This window comes from Gekko japonicus, unplaced genomic scaffold (genome assembly GCF_001447785.1).
Source record: "Gekko japonicus isolate JY-2015 unplaced genomic scaffold, Gekko_japonicus_V1.1 scaffold399, whole genome shotgun sequence".
In the NCBI taxonomy this organism is placed as follows: Eukaryota; Metazoa; Chordata; class Lepidosauria; order Squamata; family Gekkonidae; genus Gekko; species Gekko japonicus.
In genome coordinates, this window is record NW_015175981.1 from 495,489 (window position 1) to 517,431 (window position 21,943).

At 43.3% G+C, this 21,943-nt stretch overlaps 1 protein-coding gene across 1 annotated transcript in view; it reads right to left on the minus strand.

Moving 5' to 3' along the window:
• The window catches only part of KCNH7 (potassium channel, voltage gated eag related subfamily H, member 7), a 455,965-nt gene that overhangs the window by 45,901 nt on the left and 388,121 nt on the right, over window positions 1-21,943 (minus strand). The window contains exon 9 of the mRNA XM_015426236.1: window positions 12,729-12,928. Within this exon, the coding sequence (XP_015281722.1) occupies window positions 12,729-12,928 (200 nt within the window). The remainder of the gene's footprint in view (window positions 1-12,728; window positions 12,929-21,943) is intronic.

Below are 21,943 nucleotides of genomic sequence, written 5' to 3' on the forward strand. Positions count from 1 at the left end.
AGCTCAATTCCTATCAATGCAGAGGTGATAGCCATTAGGAAGGCAGTCTTTTATGAAAGAAATGACAACTCAGCCTTGGCCATGGGTTCAAAAGATTTATTGATTAACTTGGATGACACAAGGGATAAACTCCATTGTGCAAGAGGGCGAACACATGATGGCTACAAATCGTTTAAACCCTTCAGGATTTTCCAGGATTACGGAGAAGAAAACACTGAACATATGTCAACTGGTTCATGAAAAGCTGAAATAGCAGCTAGATGAACTTTAACAGAAGACAAGGCTAGACCTCTGTATGTAATAGTAATAGGTAGTAAAAAATCTTAGGCAACACACAAGTGGTGGGATCCATCCCAATGAATGGAGCAGTCGGAGAACCTTTCCACAGTGTTATAAGACTTCCTTCTAGAAGGTCTCCTACAGGCCGCCATAACTTCTCTTGCCCTTTGTGAAAAGCCCCTGGTGCTGAATAAGCCAAGCTGTCAGGTACAGGGGCCAGATTTCTGGATGCAAGACAGGGCTCATGTGAAGGAGATTGCGAGGCTGGATGTATGCCCTTGGATACTCTCCACAGGGTTGGGAACCACACTCTCCTTGGCCAAAACGGAGTGAGAAGAATGCAGGAGGTTTTGTCGGCTGCTGTTTTGGCTAGTACCTTGTGCAAAACTCCATATGTTGGGAACACATAAAATAGGTAGCCATGCCAATGGAGCTGGAATGAGAGATTTCCTGTCTGCAGCTGCCCTGGAACAGAATAGGCTGCATTATCTGTTGACCTTTGATGCAAAAAGCTTGACCACAAGGCGCCCCATTTTGTGAAAACCAGGTGACAGTTAACGGTCGGTTATAGACCATTCTAGATTTATGTATATGTGCCTGCTTAGGCTGTCTGCTATGGTGTTGTCTTGACCTGCAATATGTATGGCCATTAGTTGCACTCTGTGTTCTGTTGCCCACTACCAGAATAGGGTTGCCTCTTTGCAGAGCCGAATGGAACCTGTGCCTCTCTGTTTGTTTACATAAAACTTGGCCATCATGTTGACCGCTGCCAGCAGAGCGTGACGACCGACAAGCAGTGCTGAAAAAGAAGCACGAGCAAGTCTAATAGCTCTCAATTCCAGTAAGTTAATATGGAGTCTAGACTTAGAGTTGGACCACAGCCCTTGGACCATATGTGTGCCACAGTGTGCTCCCATGACCGCAAGAGGTGCATCCCTAAAGAACTGCACATCATGTTGCTGAGTGCTGAACAGAACTGCCACTGACAAATTAGATTTTGTCAACCATACAAGTTAGGCTCTTAGTGACCCCCCAGGGACAGAAAATTTCTTCCATTGGAAGTCAGACGTGTGGTTGATGGACCTCAGAAACCAATTTTGGAGGGGCCTCATATGGAGCCTAGCAAAAGGCACAACAGCTGTAGTCAATGCCATGTAACCCAGAAGCTTCTGGATAGTCTTCACAGATTGAAACCTGTTACAGGAGACCCTCTGGGCCAGCCTAATAATAGATTGAACTATCCTTGGAGGTACGAAAGCTCTCCTGTTGACTGCATCTAACATATGGCCCCTATAAACTCTACAGATTGAGAGAGAGAAAGGTGGGATTTCTCCCAGTTAATGAAGAAGCGTAGTGCTGCAGACCTTTCCTAGAGTCATTGACAAAGAAGAGGTCAAGACAGAGGTAGATAATACAGTTCTTAAACCTAAGGTGGGACACAATTACAGACACACATTTGGTGAATACCCTGAGTGCCGTAGCCAGTCCAAAGGGGGGGAACACATACTCATAGGCCACCTCCTCAAAAATGAACCTGAGGATTTTCCTGCTAGCTTCATGGATTGTAATATGGAAGTATGCATCCTTTAAATCTAGGACTGCAAACCAGGAGTCCTGTTTTAGAAGTGGTAACAGCTCTTGGAGGGATAACATATGAAATTTGGAAACCCAGGCATGTTTATTCAGTGCTTTGAGGTCTAGGATAGGTCTTTTCCCACCACCCTTTTTGTTGATAGCAAAAAGCCTGGGGAAAAACCCTGTCCCCTTAGTACGAGGGTAATTTAACAATAACTCCCTTGGATAGGAGAAATACCACCTCTTGGGAAAGGAAGTGAGATGTGAAATTTGTGTAAGATGATACAGAGGCATGGAATCAAACTCCACAAAATAACCCTTTTTTATTACAGATAGAACCCAAGCATTATCAGTGATATCTAACAAGGACAAACAGTCCAGAAAGAAAATTGTAGGTGACAGGCCAAAGCTGACCCTCTAGAATGTTGTTCCCTTGGGGATTGAGATGAGTGGTTGCCCCTCTGTTTGGAGGGTTTCCCACCCTGGGAGTTCTGATTGTAAAAGGACCTGTATGACTGCTGTGGGTTTTGAGGGACCTGAAATCTATACTCAGGGAACCTATATAACCCCAGCGATTTAGCAGTGAGCTTGTTTCTGCAGATGCAATCTACACCATCATCTGTTTTCTCACTGAACAACTGTAGACTTTTGATTGGAAGGTCCTCAGTTTTGGCCCTAGTGTCCTGAGGTAGTGCAGATGACATAAGCCAGGAGTTCCTGTGGAGGACAATTCCTGAGGCCATAGCTCTGCTGTGACAGTCGGCAGAATGTCTGGCTGCATTCAGCTGTTGTTTCCCTAACTTCTGACCCTCCATGAGCAACACCCCAGCTAGGGGTTTCTTATTATCAAGGAGGAGGTCAACAAATTGACCCATACAATCCCACAACTACACTTGGTAGTGACCAGTAACAGCAGTAAAATTGGAATTGCAGTGCTGGCATCTGATGAGCACATTTTTTGGCTGAGAATGTCCAGTTGGCAGCTTTCTTTATCTAAGGGTGTGGAATGTGTTCCAGCTCTGTTTTTGGTGGGTAGAACTTCAAAGTCCAGGGAGTTTGCTTGAGGATGGTGGAATAAATAAGTGGTGCCATCTTCACTGGCTTTATACAAATTCTCAAGGTTCCTAGCAGAAGCTGCAGTGGATGAAAGTTTGGCCCAAATTCCCACGGCATCATCATGGATATCCTGAAGCATAGGTAAGGCTATGGGTCCCTAGTCTGGAGTATATAACACCTTCATAATGGGACTGGTGGACTGTGGTTCTGAAGACATATATTCAAGACCCAATGATTTGGCCATGCGAATCAGTTGCTCAGAATACAACTTCAAACGCTCAGTTGGAGATGGTGCTGAAGGTTCACCTAATGTGTTGTTAGGTGAAGGTAAAGATGTGTTTTCAGATTCCACTTCCAAATCCAGTTCCATTGGCTCTGTGGGATTGGACTGGAAAAAACCTGAATCATCCATAGAAATGTGGCTGGGTGCACATTTCTCCCTGGACTTTCCCTGGTTTTGTGAGTTAAAAGGAGGCCAGGGAAATGGGACACATTGACCCTGTTGGTTCCACAAAGCCCACTGTGCTGGGATCCTCATTGGGAAGGGAAGCCAGGAAGGTTGCTGGGAAGCTTGTTGAGGGACTTGTTGCTCATCCCTTTTGGTTTATCCTGATGCGGGGGAACCATGTAAACATTGTCATCGGATGCAGCTGGAGATCAATGTCATTGCCCTGATGGCAACGATGTTCTTGGAATGGGCAAGAGACGCACCAACTGAAGCAGTGATACTGGATGCCAAGGTGACATTGAGCCATGATCGGTAGGCATCGGTGTTCAGCTCTGAGGGGACTCACCAGCTCAGTGTCTAGGAGAAGGTTTGATTTCAGCTACGGGCGATATTGATGAATGGTGCTGAGGAGAAGGAGACTTTTGTCGCTGGGGTGATCTCGAAAGTTGGTGCCATGGGGAGGGTGACTGATAGTCTCAATGTTTAGGTCTCTCCTTTGATTTTTAGAAGGCGGTTTTGAGGCCAAGTGGGCTGGCACCAGTGGCTTGGTTGCTACAGAGGTCAATGGAGTCAGTGCCAAAGCTACCAACATGACTCTCAGTCTTTTCTCAGACTGCAGTCATTTTTCCTCTTGGGGATCTGGGGCACCCAATGCCTTCTCCCACATGGCAGCCTTAAGCTTCGCTGCTCTCCCATCCCTAGCCTTTGGGATCAAACGATGGCAGGCTGGACATGAAGCTGTGTTGTGTTCTTTGCCTAAACAAGCTAGGCATGACTTGTGGTAATTGTTTTGAGCCATTTTGGCTCACATTCCTCACATTTCTTAAATAATGCCACTTGGCCTTTGTACTCACAATGAGAGGGGAAAAAACAAAAACAGAAGAAAAGGCTTGCGCTCTCCTCATGGCAGTAAGGAAAGAACTTGCCCCACCCCCGTAACATGACCCTTTGGTGGGAAAAGTGATAAACTGAAGACAGGGGTGGGGAGGAGCAATCGTAGGCTATAGAAAGATCTTTAGAAAGCTTGTTAGCTGTTCTGCGGCTGGCCTGTGACTGCGCAGTCCCCATGTGGGACTGTACAGAAGCCACAATGATGAACAAACCTGTTTCAAAGTGCTCACATAGTCAAAGAGTACTCAGCAGTGTAAGGAACTTAATGGCCTCAGATCCTTTGGGACTGACATTAACAAGTAAACAAAACTATACAAACTATGGACATGATCCAGCCCAAATTAGGACTATGAACAGCACCATACTACACATGTTTAATCCAGTAAGTCCCACTGTGTTGTCTGGAACTTACAAATTGTATTTTTTGTAAAAGAGCACACACACCCCCCTTTAAACAGTATGATGTGAATATGAAGTCAATTGAATTCCAAAAGTGTTTTTTTGGGGGGGTAGTTCCACAGATTCCAAAAAGATGTATTGCATGCAATTTTTCTGAAGCTGCAAATCACCGCTTGCTTTTCTCCAGAGGAACTGATCTCTGTCAGCTGGAGATCAGCTGTAAAAGCGGGAGATCCCCAGGCCCCACCTGGAGGCTGGCAACCCTAGTGCCCACCCTATATCCATATCTCCACCTAGACAGGAGAACAATGTAAGCTGCTTTGGTTCCACATTTGGGGAGAAAGCTGGGTTATAAATGAAGTAAATGCTCTTTCAGGTTCATTGTAAAAGCTGAAAAACAGTTTCGGTTTGTTTTTGTTTTTTATTCCGCATGGGAGTGATCAATCTGCACTGTGATCCTGAGTATGTGATCACCAATTGGAAGCATCTAATTAAACTGAAAAGGTTGGATAGAAAGTGTTTTCAGATATTAAGAATGAAATCATTTTATTTAGGCCAATGGCAGTTTTCCCCTTCTAAAAACTGGCTAATCTTAGATATGCTTAGTCATCAAGTATAGTCGTCTATTTTAATCATTAGAAATAGATGACTACTTTATTCTGCATGTGGGCAAATTTTTAAAAAATGCTTGAGGCATCACTGAGATCACTTCCAAGGGATATGCTTCAAGAATACAGGCTTTCCGATCAGTTATAAAATATCTTCAATTTCTACAAAATGTAGTATTTTAAAAAATGTACTCTTGTCCATTCCTGAACATATATTTTTAATGAGGTTGCTGCTTTTCCTTCTACCCTTTTCATTCTGAAGGTCTGAGGCAGATAATTTAAAACATAGAATCCACTTATGGCAATCACTTGGTCGAGTCTTCATATCATCTATCTAACCTCCCCATCCAAAAACCCACTTTGGCCCCTGGACAAATGTGTTTTTCACAAATTCCATCTTGAAAGAGGACTACAGAGCCCTCTGTTCAATAAGAACCTTCATGTTTTCATAACCTTGAGGCTTGATTCTTCAACCAACTATAGCTGGGCTTGCCCTTAGTGGTTGCAGAACATGGCTGGCCTGCCTCAGATGTCAAGGTCCATCACAGAAGTCAAGGTCCATTAATTCTATCTTTGTTTGTCTTCTGTGATGGTGAAGCAGTGAGATATAAAGACAGGCAACCGCTACTCATTTTCACCTCATTATAGTTCTCCAGAGGAACAGATAATGCTAGCAATGCAATGGAGACACTGTTGGCTACTTGGTTTCCATGGGAGTAAGACTCAATCCTGTAGATAAGTGCCCATAGATTCCCCATCATTCTAAAGGGGTGCAAAAAGGCACTGAAGAACTTGCAAATAAATATATGTGATAAGATTCCATACGACTGAGTAGATTTTGGAAATTATGTTAAGATTTAGTAAGAATTTCAAGAATTTGCTGAAAGAATGTCTAAAGCTTAGGTGGGCTGATCCAGAGGTAATTCTCAGTGATGGAAAGGATTTCTGTTCATGAAATGAGAATTCCTCACCTCCCCCCATCATACTACACCTTAAAATAATCCCTAAGGGGTGATTTAGAGGTCTGCAGGGGGAATTGGGGGAACCTGCCCTTCTTCCATTAGAAGAGATCCACTCCAAGATTCAACCCTATGAGTTGGAACTTTCAAAATATTACTGAAATCTTGTAGTTGCTCAGAAAGTAGCATGATTCTGCATTTCTACAACTGATTTTTTTTTAAAAAATATGATAAGGAAACTTACTCTTAATCTTGGCTGACTATAGACTCTGATGAATACATTAGTCAGTGAAAACCTTTCACATGAACTGCTGAATGAACATCCTCTGCAATTCAGCAGCACTGACTCATGTTTCCATTTTGACTGACGAATGAAAGAATGTATGATCTAATAGATTTCCTCACAACAGAATATTCTTTACATTGGTTCAAAGTCCCAGGGAGGTTTTCAGTGTCTTTTTGATGTCTGGTAACTTTGATTTCTCTTTGGCAGGTTTTCAGTTAGGGTGGTGCTGTAGGTACTCTGTTGAAATTCAGCCCTCACAGGGCTTAATTTTTTTTTTTTACACACTCTATCAGGAGGATAGGAAGGTCTGGGGGAAAAAAACCCCACTGCCTGTCTCTAACCATCTGCAGACAGAGATTCTGAATTTTTGCTGAAACCTCCCTTCCTGCCCTCCCTCTCTTCAAAATTCTCTTTTGATAAAAACAGAATTGATTCAAAACAGACTCCAAATTCCTAAAAAGAAAAGAAATTGATCATTGAATTTCAAGGAGAATCTGGGTGAAGAGTAACTAAGAGAATTTATTTTAACATTGCTACTAGAGATGCACGAGATCCGACTCACCTGCATCTTTCTACCTCCACTGCCTTCCCTGCAGTGTGTTTTGAGAAATATAGTTCTCAGAATGCCTGGTGAATGATGCTCCCCCCCCCCAAGACCATTAAGTCCAGCATCTAAAATCACCTAAGCAAATCACAGACAAAGGAAAGAAAGGGACAAAGAAGCCAGATCCTAGAACCAGTGGTGCACATGACAAGAAGAGAAACCTGATTCCTTCCCTCCTTAGCAACCTAAATGAATGGACGGACACACACTATTTAAAGAGTCTATGGGTGCGTTCAGATGCAGCCTTTACAACGGATTCTGTGCCGGTTGCAATCGATGTACCTACCGGCGTTCAGACGGGGAACATCTGTCTTCCCTCTCTATCCGTTGTAAAGCGCTTTAAACCGTTGTACTCTGCCACTAGGTCGGAAGTGGTGGTAAACAGAGTGCAACGGTTGTCATCGGTGCACCCAGGCGTCTGATCGCTCTCCTCCGTTACAGAGACACTTCTGTCAGAAGCCTGAGGCTTCCGGCTTTCCCCCGCCATTTTTTTTTTAAGAGGAAGCGATATGCGCTCAGGCGAAGCTTCGCCCTGAGCGTTTGTTTAAAAAAAAATAAAAATGCCTTACTTTACCGTCCCGGAGCAGTCCGGGACTACAGCGAGGCCAGGTTGGGTTTTAAACTTTAAAGGTAAGTGCTTACCTTTAAAGTTTAAATGTAAGGGGGGGGGTTGAGCATGCGCAAAAATCACCATTCTCCGAATGGCTGCCTGTGCGCATGCTCAAACTGTCCTTTAAAAAAAAAAACACACGCAGACGCCCGCAGCGTGTGAGCGGGCGTCCACCGGAGGGCTTCGCAAAATGGAGGTGAGTGTGATCGCGTTTCTGCCGGTATAAACTGCACCGGTTCCAACCGGTGCAGTTTATGCCGGCAGAAAGCCCCCGTCTGAACGCACCCTATGACTCTTGGGCTCCCCCCTTGCTTATTTTCAGACCTTCATTTTTGCCAGGGCTTAGAATGTAGGTAATATTTCAACTATGTCCATTTTATGACAAAGTTCAGGTTTCTGATCCAGATTAAACTACCGAAACCTGTTTATTCACTCTTCAAACATAAGCATTAGTAATATAGCGATATTAATAATATAGTAGTATAGTAACAGTAATATAGTGATATTATACAGTGAAATCCCACAACAAAAGGAATAGAAAGGTGAACAAAAGAGAAAGAATTGAACAATTTACCGTATTTTTCGGACCATAAGATGCACCTGACCTTAAGACGCACCTAGTTTTTAAAGGAGGAAAACAGGGGAAAAAAATATTCTGAACCTTTGGTCCATAAGACGCACTCACTTTTCCTCCCACTTTTTTTGGAAGAAAAAGTGAGTCTTATGGTCCAAAAAATACGGTAATTAGATTCTAACAGGGTTGCCAGGTCTTACCTTGGCTGGAGCGGGGGACTTTGGGGGGTGTTCTGGGGGTGGGCAGGGATGTTGCATCATGTCCCTGATGCAATGATGTTACCTGGAAGGGACATCATTGCACTTGGGATGTCAGATGGGGGACGCTTTGGTATTTGGGCAAACTCTATTTTTTTTTGGACTCAAAACCTTAGAGTTTGCCCAAATACCAGAGTGTCCCTGCACAACATCCCTGGTGCAATGACATCAAGTCGAGGTGATGCCATCACACCGGGGACATCGCACGGTGACATCCCTGCTGGGGGGGGGGGGGGCTTCCCCACTGGCTGGCAGTGGGCTGAAGACCTGAAAGTTGGGGTTTTCCCTGGCACTGCCAGGGGAATGGCAACCCTAGATTCTAACCCAAGATTTCTATTCTATCCATTCTGTTCTATCTGTTATGGAGAAATATTATTTTCTTCCTTTCAGTGAAAAACAATACTCTTAAAGCTTTCTTTTTAAAAAGGTGTCTTTATCTAAGCATTTGATTTCTTCTGAAGTGAAAAACTACTTGTTTTACTTTATGTTATCAGTGTTCTCACTTCAAAAGTGTATTGTTTTCACAAACACCCATCATCCAATTAGTTTTGTATATAATGGAATAATGCATGTGTTTACTTTATGGGGCTGAACCAATTATCACTTTAGACTTCACTGCTGCCTGAAGACTTGAAACTGCTGAAACAGACCATGCGATATTCAGGTTAATCAGCAGGAGCTTGGCACTCAAGCACACCTGGAGAAGAAGAGCCCTCCTAGTTGACTACCATGCAAAATCAAGTGATTCAAAGTACATGCAAGCCCATCCCAGATGCACATGGCTTTGAGCTATGAATGCACATGGTTTTGAGCTTGGGTCAGCAAACCACGATTGGTCCTTGGCAACTAGCATGCATATGGTATGAATGAAAAAAGCAGCAACACAAAAGAAAGCAAAGAACACTCGGCAGGAGAACGTCATCCAAATGTAACATTTCTAAAAAACAGCTACACCAAATGCACAGGACCTTTTTTGGGCAGAAAATAACAACCAAACATGTGGGCTCAAACCATGGCTAATAGAGCTTAAAGAAATGCTTTAGTTTTATACCATTTCAGTTCTGTTATCTTAATTTTTTATTGCCCTGGGCCAATATTTATTTTTATTATTTATCCCATTGTCATGCAAAATGAAGTTATAACTTAAAACAGAAAGCATTAAAAAGAAGTTTTAAACCCAACAGATAACATGGATATTCTATTTTTTTTTACATTGGAATTAAATAGGATATAAATACCTCCTGCTCTTACCAGTGGATGGTGTTATTCCATGTATTAGGGTATGAAGCAGACAGGAAAGAGATAAATCTTTCATAAGTATAACATACATAAGACAACTGGCATATCATTCTCTCACTATGGTGCATATGTATAAATATTTAAAGGAGTATCAAAGTTGTTTGTTCAATTATTGTCCAAACACTAAAAGCACTCAAATTTAATTAGGCGTAACAAAATATTCCAGAATAAGTCACTATTACTGTTTCATGTTGCATTTAAAGTGAATGCTTCATGGCATCTAGTATCTGACATCACAACTCCAAGAATATATGATAATAATACTGCAAATTCAAGACTACTTTCCAACACATCTTGCATCATGAACTGCTTAGCTGGACAACATCTCCAACCAGAAGTCACATCTGTTAATGAAACATGGTTGTGCACATTCTTGGGGACATCCATATCATTTTATACCTTCAGAAGTAACTGAATGGGTTATATCAACTCCAGCTGAAACTTGTGAGCTTTATAGGGCTGCCAAACCGCGGCGGGGGATCTGTGCGTCGTCGCAGGATCGCTGCCACGGGGGGACAGCGATCCACATTGCACCGGCGTCGCCAGGATGTGACGCTACGCGTCACCCTGGCAACGGGACTCCAAACAGCCCTGTTGCCAGAGCGACGCGTAGCATCACATCCTGGCGACGCCGGTGCAATGCGGATTGCTGTCCCCCCACGGCAGCGATCCTGCGACGACGCACAGATCCCCCGCCGCGGTTTGGCAGCCCTAGAGCTTTATCTGGCAAAGTCCTGAGTGCTCAGGTATTTATTCCAGTTGAATCCCACTCCCACTGGGGTCATGTGGTACAGTGCTCTAGGGAGATCACTAGATTATAGATATATGTTGTATGTATGGTTGCCCGCTATGGCTTGGGAAATACCTGATTTTGAGGGTGGAGCCTGAGGAAGGTGGGGTTTGGGGAGGGGAGGGACTTCAGTGGAGTATAATGCTCTCATAGAGTCCACCTTCTAAAGCAGCCATTTTCTCCAGGTGAACTGATCTCTGTTGCCTGGAGATCATAGCAGGAGGTCTCCAGCCACCACCTGGAGGCTGGCAACCTTAGTTGTATGCAAAGCCTATTGTTGTCTCAAGTGTCAACTCTGTTCCTATGTGTACTGATGAATTAGGGTCCTTCCAGACAGAAAGATTCCTGAGGGTCAAGCTTGCTGACATCTGCAAGCCACAAGGTTTGTCCACATCATCCAGCACACATGGACTAGGGTCTAGCAGAATTAGTGCTGGTGTTATGGGGTACAGAAGAGGTCCATGTTATAAACTTTACCACAGACAAAGTGACTAGTCTATCATTGTCAGCCAAAAGATAGAACGGAAGTCATGTGAACGGCAAGGAAACCTGCTCAATAAAGGCAATATATATATAGCTCTTATAGATGAATACAAGTTACAAGTAAATACAGAGCGAGGGAAAGGTTCAACTACAGCACCACCACAAGGGCAGAGTCTCCGGGGATGACTAATACCCTCACAGTGACCTAACTGTTCTGCAAATGATGAAGCATTTACTCTAGCCAAGAAAAAAAGTTGATGAAAAGATTGGAACTATTAGAGAGCGAATAACTTGGCAAAACAGGAAAAAGAGGTGCTGAAAAGCCACCCAAAAGGGGGGAGGACAGAACAACTAATAAACTTCCTTAAGACAACAGCACACATTCTTAATGACTTAATTTAGGCTTTGGACCATCCACTTTATAACAAAATATTTCCTCATATGGTTACTGTGGCTAGACAAGCATGGTGTGCTACTATGGTCTCCAGGCAATGCATTTTTTGAGCTTTAAAACTCTTCACACTGGGAAAGCTGGAGTAAGCACCCGGAAGGCAGATGTGCATTCTCTAGCAATAAGGACTTTCTTGTGGTTCTCGGCCCGAGAGATGTCTGGCAATCCTCAACTAGGGCCAGGGCCTTTTCAGCCCTGGCCCCTGCCTGGTGGAACTCTCTGCCAGAGAATATCCATGCCCTGTGGGATCTATCATCTTTCCGTAGGGCCTGCAAGGCAGAGATGTTCCTCCAGGCATTTGGTTGAGGACAATGACAGTTGGCATGCTCACACCCTCCTACTCACCCCTCTGCACCCCCTTTACCCAGGTGGCTGTTGGGAACAGAAATTTCACATCATCATAGACAATGTAATGAATTAATATATTGTTGTTCATAGTATTTAATGTTATTTAATGGATTATTATTGTATAGTGCGAATCTCCACATTGCTGATGTAGACCTTTACCCTCCCAAAGTTATGAAAGTATCTGCTTTCAGTTTGGTTATTGCTTATTATGAGCTATTTAATTTTTGAAACTAGTCAATGCCATTTCTTATGTGGTCTCTGCCAAGAGGGATCTGAAGCTCTTTTCCCGCTCCTGGCAGACACTTCTGCTCAAAGAAGACGGGAAGGGCAATTTTTGTTGATTCTCTCATTGCTGCAGCTCCCCACGATGATCCCCCAGCTTGTTCCTGGGGGTTTGCTGACCCATGGGTGAATAATTTGGGTGGGGGGGCATAGAGAACTGAAGAAGAAGAGGGGACGAAGGAAAGTTACCAGTTATGCATTACAGCGCTGCTCACACTGCATAGGGTCCAAAGCTTCGTATACACAAGTGCCTTCAAAACAATACAGTCTAATTCCTACAGACAAATCCATGATCTCTTGAACAATCAACACTTGCCCCTCTCCAAGAGGTAGAAGCAGTTGTTTTATAAACCTACCCCACACTTCATTGCTTAATTAATGGCTGTTGATATGATACAGATAATGCACCTTACTATACAGGACATCAAAGCAGACAGGTAACCTAAGGCTGCTGAAAGTAATGAGATTTGTTTTTTCCCTATACTGTTACAAATGCACATTGTCAGTTGGCAAAAGCAGATCTACATACCATGTTCATGTCAATGCCGTTTGTGTAGGTCCAAGCATGCTGGAAGTACTCTTCAAGCCGCTGCCTCAGAGGGTTGGGAATCTGATGGAAGCGTATAAACTCCTTCACACGCAGCATCTGCATGTGATACCGGGCAGTCCCTGAATACAGCCTTTGGATTATTGCCGATACATTTCCAAAGATGCTTGCATACATTAATGCTGGATAAAAAAACAACAAAAACCCATGGTTACATCATATCATTGCCCTCGGGATCCAAGTAGCTCTTAGAAGACTAATAACCTAATGTAAATTAGGTCTTCACCTTGGTGCAAAGGGAAAAAACAAGTATTAGACACCATCTAGTCCAACCCCCTTCTCAGTGTCAGACATCCAAAGCTATAGCATCTTTGAGAGATGACTCTCTAGCCTCTGACTGAAGACTTCCAGTGAGCATAGCCCACATGACCCTGAGGAATTGTTTCTACTGTTAGATTGTTCACACCGCTAAGAATTTTCTTAGTATGAGTGCAAATTATACTTCAAGACCAGGCAGGATTTCTACCCAAAAGGCAGATAAGTCAAAATATTAGAACTATAATTAATGTGTTAGAATATTACGAGACACATCCAGAGAAGCAGCTAGCATTGGTATTTGTTGACGCAGAAAAGGCCTTTGATAATGTGTCATGGGATTATATAATACAGAAGTTAAGAGCATGGGATTGTGGTAATGATTTCCTAACAATGATCTCGGCAATATATAAAGAACAACATGTGAGAATTATAATAAATGGAGAATTGACAGAAAATATAGAAATTCAGAAGGGGTGCCCATTATTGCCACTACTATTTATATTTGTTCTAGAGTCAGTAAATGATTTAGTAAGGGATAATAACTCAATAAAAGTTTTGAAAGTAAAGAATGAAGAATTTAAATTTCAAGCTTTTGTGGACGATCTTGTCTTTATATTGGAAGATCCAGAAGTATCAATAGGGCCATTGCTGAATACAATACAAAAATACAGGGAAGTGACTGGATTTAAACTGAATAACAAAAAAACAAAGATAATGACAAAAAATTGTACGAATGGAGAAAAAGAGAATATATCTAAGACTGCAAACTTAGAAATCACTAATAAAGTGGTCTACATAGGAATAAAGATGACTAACAGAAATAGTGGATTAATGGAAAATAACTACAAAAAGTTATTAGAAGAAATTAATAAAGATCTTATAAAATGGAAAGATATGCAATTATCTCTAATAGGAAGAATAGCTACCATAAAAATGAATATTCTACTACATTTTTTATTAGCCCAAAACATACCAATATTAAAAAAGACTTTTTAAAAAGACATGGATAAAATTGTAAGCCAATTCATACGGTACCGAAAGAAACCGAGAATTAAATGGAATACCTGCAAGAGAAAAAAGAAAAAGGAGGAATGGGTTTACCAAACTGGGAACTTTACTGTCAAGCCTCAATTTTAACATGGATTAGGACCTGGATAAAGTTAGAGGATAGAAGAACATTAAATTTAGAAGGACATGATTTGGCAATGGGATGGCATGCCTATATTTGGTACAATAAAGACATAGTGCATCAAAATTTTCATCAACATGTATTGAGGGGAGTGCTGTTAAAACACTGGTGAAGCATAAAGGATAGGTGTTATGAAAAAATACCAAGATGGGTTTTACCACTGGAGGCGTTTATAAAACCAACACTCCTGACGAATAAGAAGATAATAATATATGATCAGCTATTTGATAAAAAAGATAAGATCAAAAACTTTGAAGCAAAAAATACCAATTTAACATGGTGGGAATCGGTACAGTTAGTGTCCATTTACAGGGCTTTTTTTTTGTAGAAAAAGCCCAGCAGGAACTCATTAGCATAATAGGCCACACCCAACAGCAGAAACTCATTAGCATAATAGGCCACAGCCCTGACAGCACAGCTCATTAGCATATTAGACCACGCCCCCATGTTACCAGAAATATGGTCATCCAGCCACGCCCACCTTTTGCTTGTTATTCTGTTGACCTTGTTTGTGGTCAAAACCCAGGGCTTTTTTTGTAGCAGGAACTCCTTTGCATGTTAGGCCACACATCCCTAATGTAGCCAATTCTAATGCATTTCTGCTGTTGGGTGTGGCCTACTGTGCTAATAAGTTCCTGCTGGGCATGGCCAACTTGGGAGCCAGCCAGAACTCCGTTCCTGTAAAAAACAAAAATAGTCCTGTCCATTTATAACAAAGATAAAGTAACAGGTTTTCTCAAGGAAAATAACAAATTAGATAAAATATGGTTGTCGTCGAGTGACAAACTAATACAAAAGTTATATAGATTTTTTCTGGAAAGATATATGGAAGATGAGATGGTCAAACCTACTATGTTAGCATGGATGAGGGATATGGGTTATACAATAGAATTTGATGACTGGGATAAAATATGGAAGGTAATGAAATTTTTAGGATCAACAGCATATAAAGAAAATATATATAAAATTTTCCATCGCTGGTATTGGACACCAGATAGAATTGCAAAATGTGCCCCAAAATTATTGAAGAAATGTTGGAAATGTAAGAATAATGTAGGAACGTTTATGCACATGTGGTAGAACTGTGGTAATATGCAAAAATTTTGAAAAATGGTTCAGCAAATGATATGGGAAATAATGAAGGTAAATTTAAATTTGGTACCGGAAATATATCTGTTAAATATTATCCCGGATAACTTTGATCTAAATGATAAATATCTATTAACGTATGTCTTAACATCCTCGAGAATTATGGTAGCAAAATATTGGAAAACAGATAAACTACCCTCTAGGAAAGAAATGGCAAAAATTGCTAGATGTAGTGGAACTAGATAAACTAACAACGTTATTACTTGGAAAAGAAGTAGTAGTATTTCAAAATAAATGGTCAAGAATGTATGAATGGTGGAAAAAATTCACTATGTACAAGACCTCCAAATTGTGACTGTGAAGGTATAAAATGCTTGTGGCTGTATAATATACAACTTAATAAATAAAATATTTTCTTTAAAAAAAAGAATTTTCTCCTGCGGTTAACTGAATTCTACCCTCCTGTTACTTCAGCCCAGTCAGATGTAGTCTTGCCCTCTGGAGCTTTGCCCATTCTCATATGCAGTCCTTCAGAATGTTTAATAGTATGAACACATCATTTTAATAGTTCTTTTTAGTTAGTATAACTTAAGCGCTAAAGCTGCATGTAATGGGGAATTGCACTGTCTCCTGATATGCCCAGTTGCCTTACATCATTCTCTCCTCCTTTTTATTTTCACAACAATGCTGTGAGGAAGGTTCGGCTGAGAGTACGTGACTGGCCAAGATTCCTCCAGTGTCATCCAGGGCAGACTGGGGATTTGAACCTGGATCTCCCAGATCCTAGTCTGAGACTCTAACTCCTACATCACATTGGCATTTTGTGGTGGCTGCTGTTGAACCACAGTGAGTCATGGAAGTTGCATGGTATCAAGTCACCGGGCCTTGTGGTTCTTTAGGGATTCCAGACTCCAGATGGAACCTGGGGATCCCCCAGAATTACAACTCATCTCCAGACTACAGAGATCAGTTACCCTGGAGAAACTGGATGCTTTGGAGGCTGAACTCTATGGCATTGTACCCCACTAAGGTCCCTGTCCTCCCCAGGCTACACCCCCCAGTCTCCAGGAGTTTCCCAACCTGGAGTTGGCAGCCCTACTCCCCACCCCTCCATCAGTGGCCAGGGAGCACCTGGTAGGGCTGCAAAGTGGGGGTGGGGGGTGGGTAAACCCCTGCTTCGGAGGCCCGATTCCTGCCCCCATGGAATTGGGCCCCGGGGGGAACTCCACCCCCCGAAGCGTAGCGTGGCTGTGTCACTGGAGGTGATGCAACCACGTCGATCACGTTGGGGGCGTGGCCCCGATCGTCGGAGGGAAAACTCTATGGTTTTCCCTCCGACGACCGGGGCCAAACCCTCAACGTGATCAACATCGCGCGTCACTTCCAATGACGTGCTGGCGGTGCGTGCGCACTTTGCGCGCACATCGACAGACAGCTCCCGGAGCCCTGCGAAGCTCCCCCGCCGGTAAGAAAAATTGACTTGGCAACCCTAGCACCTGGCAATCCTATGGTTCCTGCTGGGCCTTTCCCCAATGAGTCTTCTCTCAACGGCCAAAACAGTCCTTGAGAGGGCCTTGCCCCCTCCCCTTTACTGACAGAAACCAAAGACTGAAGGCTGGCAATACTGTTGTGTAGGGTTGGCAGACCCCCTGATGGAGGCAGGGGTCCCTTGCTACCAGACCCCACCTCCCTGCCACCAATCAGATGGATGGTGGAGGGAACTTATGCCAAAAAAGAGAAAGATCTATCCAACGTGCAGCAACGTGTCTACATCACTGCCCACATGACCTGGAAGTGACGTCTTCACATCCAGGACATCGAGGCAGCACTCTGGTATTTGGGCAAAAACTTTATGGTAGAAGCCAACCATAGAGTTTTTGCCCAAATACCAGAGTGCTGCCTCGATGTCCTGGATGTGAAGACGTCACTTCCAGGTCATGTGGGCAGTGATGTGGACAAGTTGCTGTACGCTGGATGGGCATCCCTGCTGCTTCCAATAAGTCCCCAGGAGGGACCTGATAATCATACTGCTGTGGCTGCCCAGCCACAGTGGGCATTTTTTTCCTTAAAGCTACTTGTACTGCTTCTGTTATTTTGGTGGGTTTTAACCTCCAGTGTTTTTTTCCTACAAACCTGGGGCATTTCTCAGTTTTGTAGAAAGATCTGACTTGTCTGTGCATGGCTCCCGCCTCCAAATTTAAGTACCCACAAACACACACATCTAAGTACCCACATTTCACTATTAGAAATATGACTGAAGTATTTTTTCTACTTTAATTTTAAAAAGTAGTTCCTTTTAATTATTACAGTTTTGATACTCAAACTGCATTTAACAGAGGAGTCTGTGCTCCTGATATGCACAGTTGCCATTTCGTGTAAATAGGGCAATGTGCATATTTTACTAGTTTTGGCAAACACACACACACGTACCCTAAAAAAAACCCTGGCTATCCAATTGAGGATACCAAAGCTGCAAAATATACACACTGCCCTATTCAAACAACTGTGCATATTGGGAAGATTTTGAATAGTGTGATCTCCCCTTACATGACTGAAGTGTCAAAACTGTAACGTCTGAAAAGGGTCTGGGCCCACTCAGCTGCTGGGACATTCATAACCCTCAACAAAGTAGCATTTGCAACCTCCCTACCTGATTTCAGGAAGGGCAAGGATCTAACCTGCATGTGGTGGCCTTCACAATCTTCAGAACCCAGTCTACCTCATTCAGAGAGAGCTAGGGTTGCCAGGTCTCTTAACTCTTTGCAGTGAGGGGAGAAGCTCCCAGTCTGGGAGTTTCATGCACATGTGCCGCAATGACGTCATCATGGTAGGCACGTCATCAGGGGACGCTCTACCATTTGGACTGAAAACTCTATGATACAATAGTTTTCAGGCTGAATGCTAGAGCGTCCCCCCAGCAATGTGCCCGGCACGATAATGTCACCTTCGGGTGATGTCATTGCGCCGGCCACGTCAGCCCGATCCGGGCACTTTGGGCGGTGGGGTTCCCCCCACTGGCTGGATCTGAGCCAGTGGGTCAGGGGCCCCTAGAGCGGGCAAACCCCCGCCCCCCAGGCGATCTGGCAGCCCTAGAGAGAGCTAACTGAAATGAACCATACCCAAAGGACCGGATGGTGCTACAGATGCCCCACCCACATGACTTAATGTCAAGTTGGTATCCAGGTCACATCTGTTCTTAGAGATTTTATCAGCAAAAGAAAAGCTCACAACAATATCACAATGTATAGCCAAATTTGGGACTCTCTATTTGAAGTCCTTAATTGCCACATTATCTCAAGTAAATGAGCTGGGCATGAATTAACTGATGCAAGAGTTCTGGAGAAGTAGCTTTGCTTTAATGCTATTACCACCATCCATAGGCTTCCCAATGGGTTCTAAAGTGAACTCCAGCAGATCTGGTAACAAATATTCACCACCTGATGCTCCTAATGGTTCCCTGCCCTCTTCAGTTACTCAACTCCAAAGTAAAGCACAGAGCTAGCCTCTTATTAGAAACAGGGTGAGGTCAGTACAGAATGACTGAATCAATTGCTTGTTGGAGTCTGACAGTGCAGCCAATGGTATATCTGCTATCACTTCAGTGAGCAAAGTTTGAAGTCTTCTTCCAGCCTAAAGAGCCTTCCTCCAACTTAAATGGCTTGTACTCCTGTGGCCTTAGGCTGGAGGAACTTATTCTTATCTAAGGTTTGATGTATGCCACTACTCTTGGAAGCCAACAGGATCCATTGATCTCTGCCTTGTCCAGTCCCACTAACTCCCTGAGAGGCCAGGGACCCCAGAACATGGTTCTCCTAGTTCCTTCTTGGCACCCCCATGCACTCCTGCAGGCAACTGGAATGACAGCCCATTCCTAGATATATGCATGTCAGTGCCTAGAATTGTTTGTGCAGCTGCAGTGACTAGCATCATTTTGTGCAACACCAGTGCCAGAACCCTGGCTTGCTATGCCAAGACTGCAACTGATAGACAGCATAGCAGGCCAGAGTTCTTATTATGTGCCAGATACAAAAGGACATGGACGTGGATCTGGTAATGTGTGGGCTGAAACTGGGTAGGTGCATTGGTCCTACTTCTGTTATGCACACATGATAACCCATCTTCATGAAGGTGTGCCCAAAACACCTTTGTGTAGTATTACAATGACGTGTTAAGTACTGGTGTTTTTTTCTTGGCATGGGGTCAGTTTACTGGCAGCTTCCTTAGCCTGCCAGCTCAACAAGCCAACTTGGCTTGTGATATCAGTGGAGGACAACTGATCATGACATTGGGATGGATCCAACCAGGTTTTTTTTCTGGTGAAAAAAGACTGAGCAACAAACCCCTGGCTGGATCCAACCCATTATGCTGTTATCATCTTTTAATGTATCAGCAATAGTTTGATGATGCAACTGTTCATATAATGTGAATCCAGCTGAAGTTAAACCTTTTAAATTTCAGTAGGAGAGTCACACACGTACTTAAATCCCATTATTGGCTTGCACACACATTGGATGCGTTTCAAAGGATTTACTTTCAGAGCAGAGACTGTGCAGCCAAGCCACTTAAACCATAGTGAGAATGTTTGTCTCCCTGCCTGAATTCTGACAGTCAATACATAAAGGCAAAGACTAGTAAAAGGACAGTCCTGATTTCCATTTACAGACTTCACATCATTTCTGGCAACACTGAACCTTCAACTGCATTAAAACACCTTTGGAGTAGCAAATGAGATGTACTGAATGCTTACATTTTGAGCATCCTTGAATGAGGGGAAAACAGGATGAAAACATTTTAATAAACATTGAACAACTAAGATATTTAAAAGTCAGCTGACAAAAGATGGTGGTCTCCATATTTTCAGGTAGTGTTAAGTAATAACCCTGCAGAGAGTAGCCACAACACTACCACAGTTGAAAAGCCAGTGTGGTGCAGTGCTTGGAGGAAACCAGGTTCATACCAGAGAAAAGTAGGTTCAAATTCCTGTTCTGCCACAAAACTTGCTGGGTGATCTTGGGCCAATCCCCTTCTTTCAGCACAACTTACTGATAGGGCTGTCAGGTTCCCCATCACGGTAACATCCCGGCCCCATGCTCTAAGCTCCTGTAGTCACTCAATGGGCCAACAGGAACAAAAATGTGTGGGAGGGAGAACCAGCATCACGATGCCTTGACATCATTTCAGTCTGTGATGTCATGGTGTCATGTGACACCTTAATTTCCCAAATCACTATGATAAAAAATGAAGTGTTGCTGACACCATGGCTGTTATCACACACACTAAATAATGCACTTTCAATCCACTTTCAATGAACTTTCCAACTAGGTTTTACTGTGTGAACTGGCAAACTCCAGTTGAAAAGTGGATTGAAAGTGGATTATTTAGTGGGTGTGATTGCAGCCGTGTTGTCAGTTCTGGGTATGCAACCTGAAGTGACATCACAGTGTTGCATGATACCTGGTTTCACAGTTTCCACTGTCCTCATGGTCCCCCAAGGGCTGGCAGCCCTGCTACTGCACGTGGTTATTTTAGTGAGGATGGAGCAGAGCAGAGGTCATATCGGGGGGGATCGCGGGGGATCGCAGTTCCCCCGGGTGAGGTGCAGGGGGCGGGGCACATGACGAAGCTCCGCCCCTTCTTCCGGGCGCCCCCTTCTTCCAGCTTCATTCTGTTGCAGAAGGACGAAGAAGCAGGAGGGTAAGTTGGCGTCCTCCCCCTCTGCCTGGCCGAGGCCATTCCACGTGGCCTCTGCAAGGACTCCCAGCCCCATCCAGGAGCTTCCCCGAGGTAGCTGTGTTAGTCTGTTGCTGCAAAATAGTCCAAGAGTTCAAATAGCACCTTTAAGACTAACAAATAGCACCTTTAAGACTAACCTTTAAGACTAAGACTAACTGAGTGGTGGGTGTGGCCTCATGACACACTTCTGGTGATGTCAGGGTGTGTGGCATATGCTAATGAGTTATGCTAATGAGTTCCCCTAGCTCTTTTTCTATGAAACGACCCCTGGTGCAGAGAAGCATGTAAGCCACAGTGTGATAATAAAGGTACTAGATAACTTTGCCTACCTTCCTACTTTTGTCATTTTGCAGATGAAAATAGGGGCATGGCCTACAGTCTCTTTGTAAATCTAGCCTCAAAAGATCCCCCCCCCCATCTTATTTTCTACCAGCTATATTCACATACTGGAGGGTCCTATTTGGTTGGAAAGGTGGCATAGAAATGTTTTAAATAAACAGTACTCTGCAGAAGTCTGTCATCCACTAACTTTTGAATCAGAGTGTTAGCAAATAGATCATCATCTTGCAAATATTTTAAGTTCAGAATAAACTTAGTTGCAACTCAAAACATATCCAGGAATGCTTATTTCCTGGATGGGCAGTTATGGAAGGGAAGCAACATACTGGCAAGGTTTTCTTCATGTGCAAACATCAACATCAACATGCAGGTGTACTTGAGTCAAGATGTCTTCACCCCAGATATTTGCCATATAGAAACCCATGAGAAGGGTCCCAAAGCTCAAAAACCTCTAGCATACACTAACAGTGTTTTACAAATGCATATCTAAAATCCGCCCCAAAGGCAAAATACGGACAGAAAACAGAAT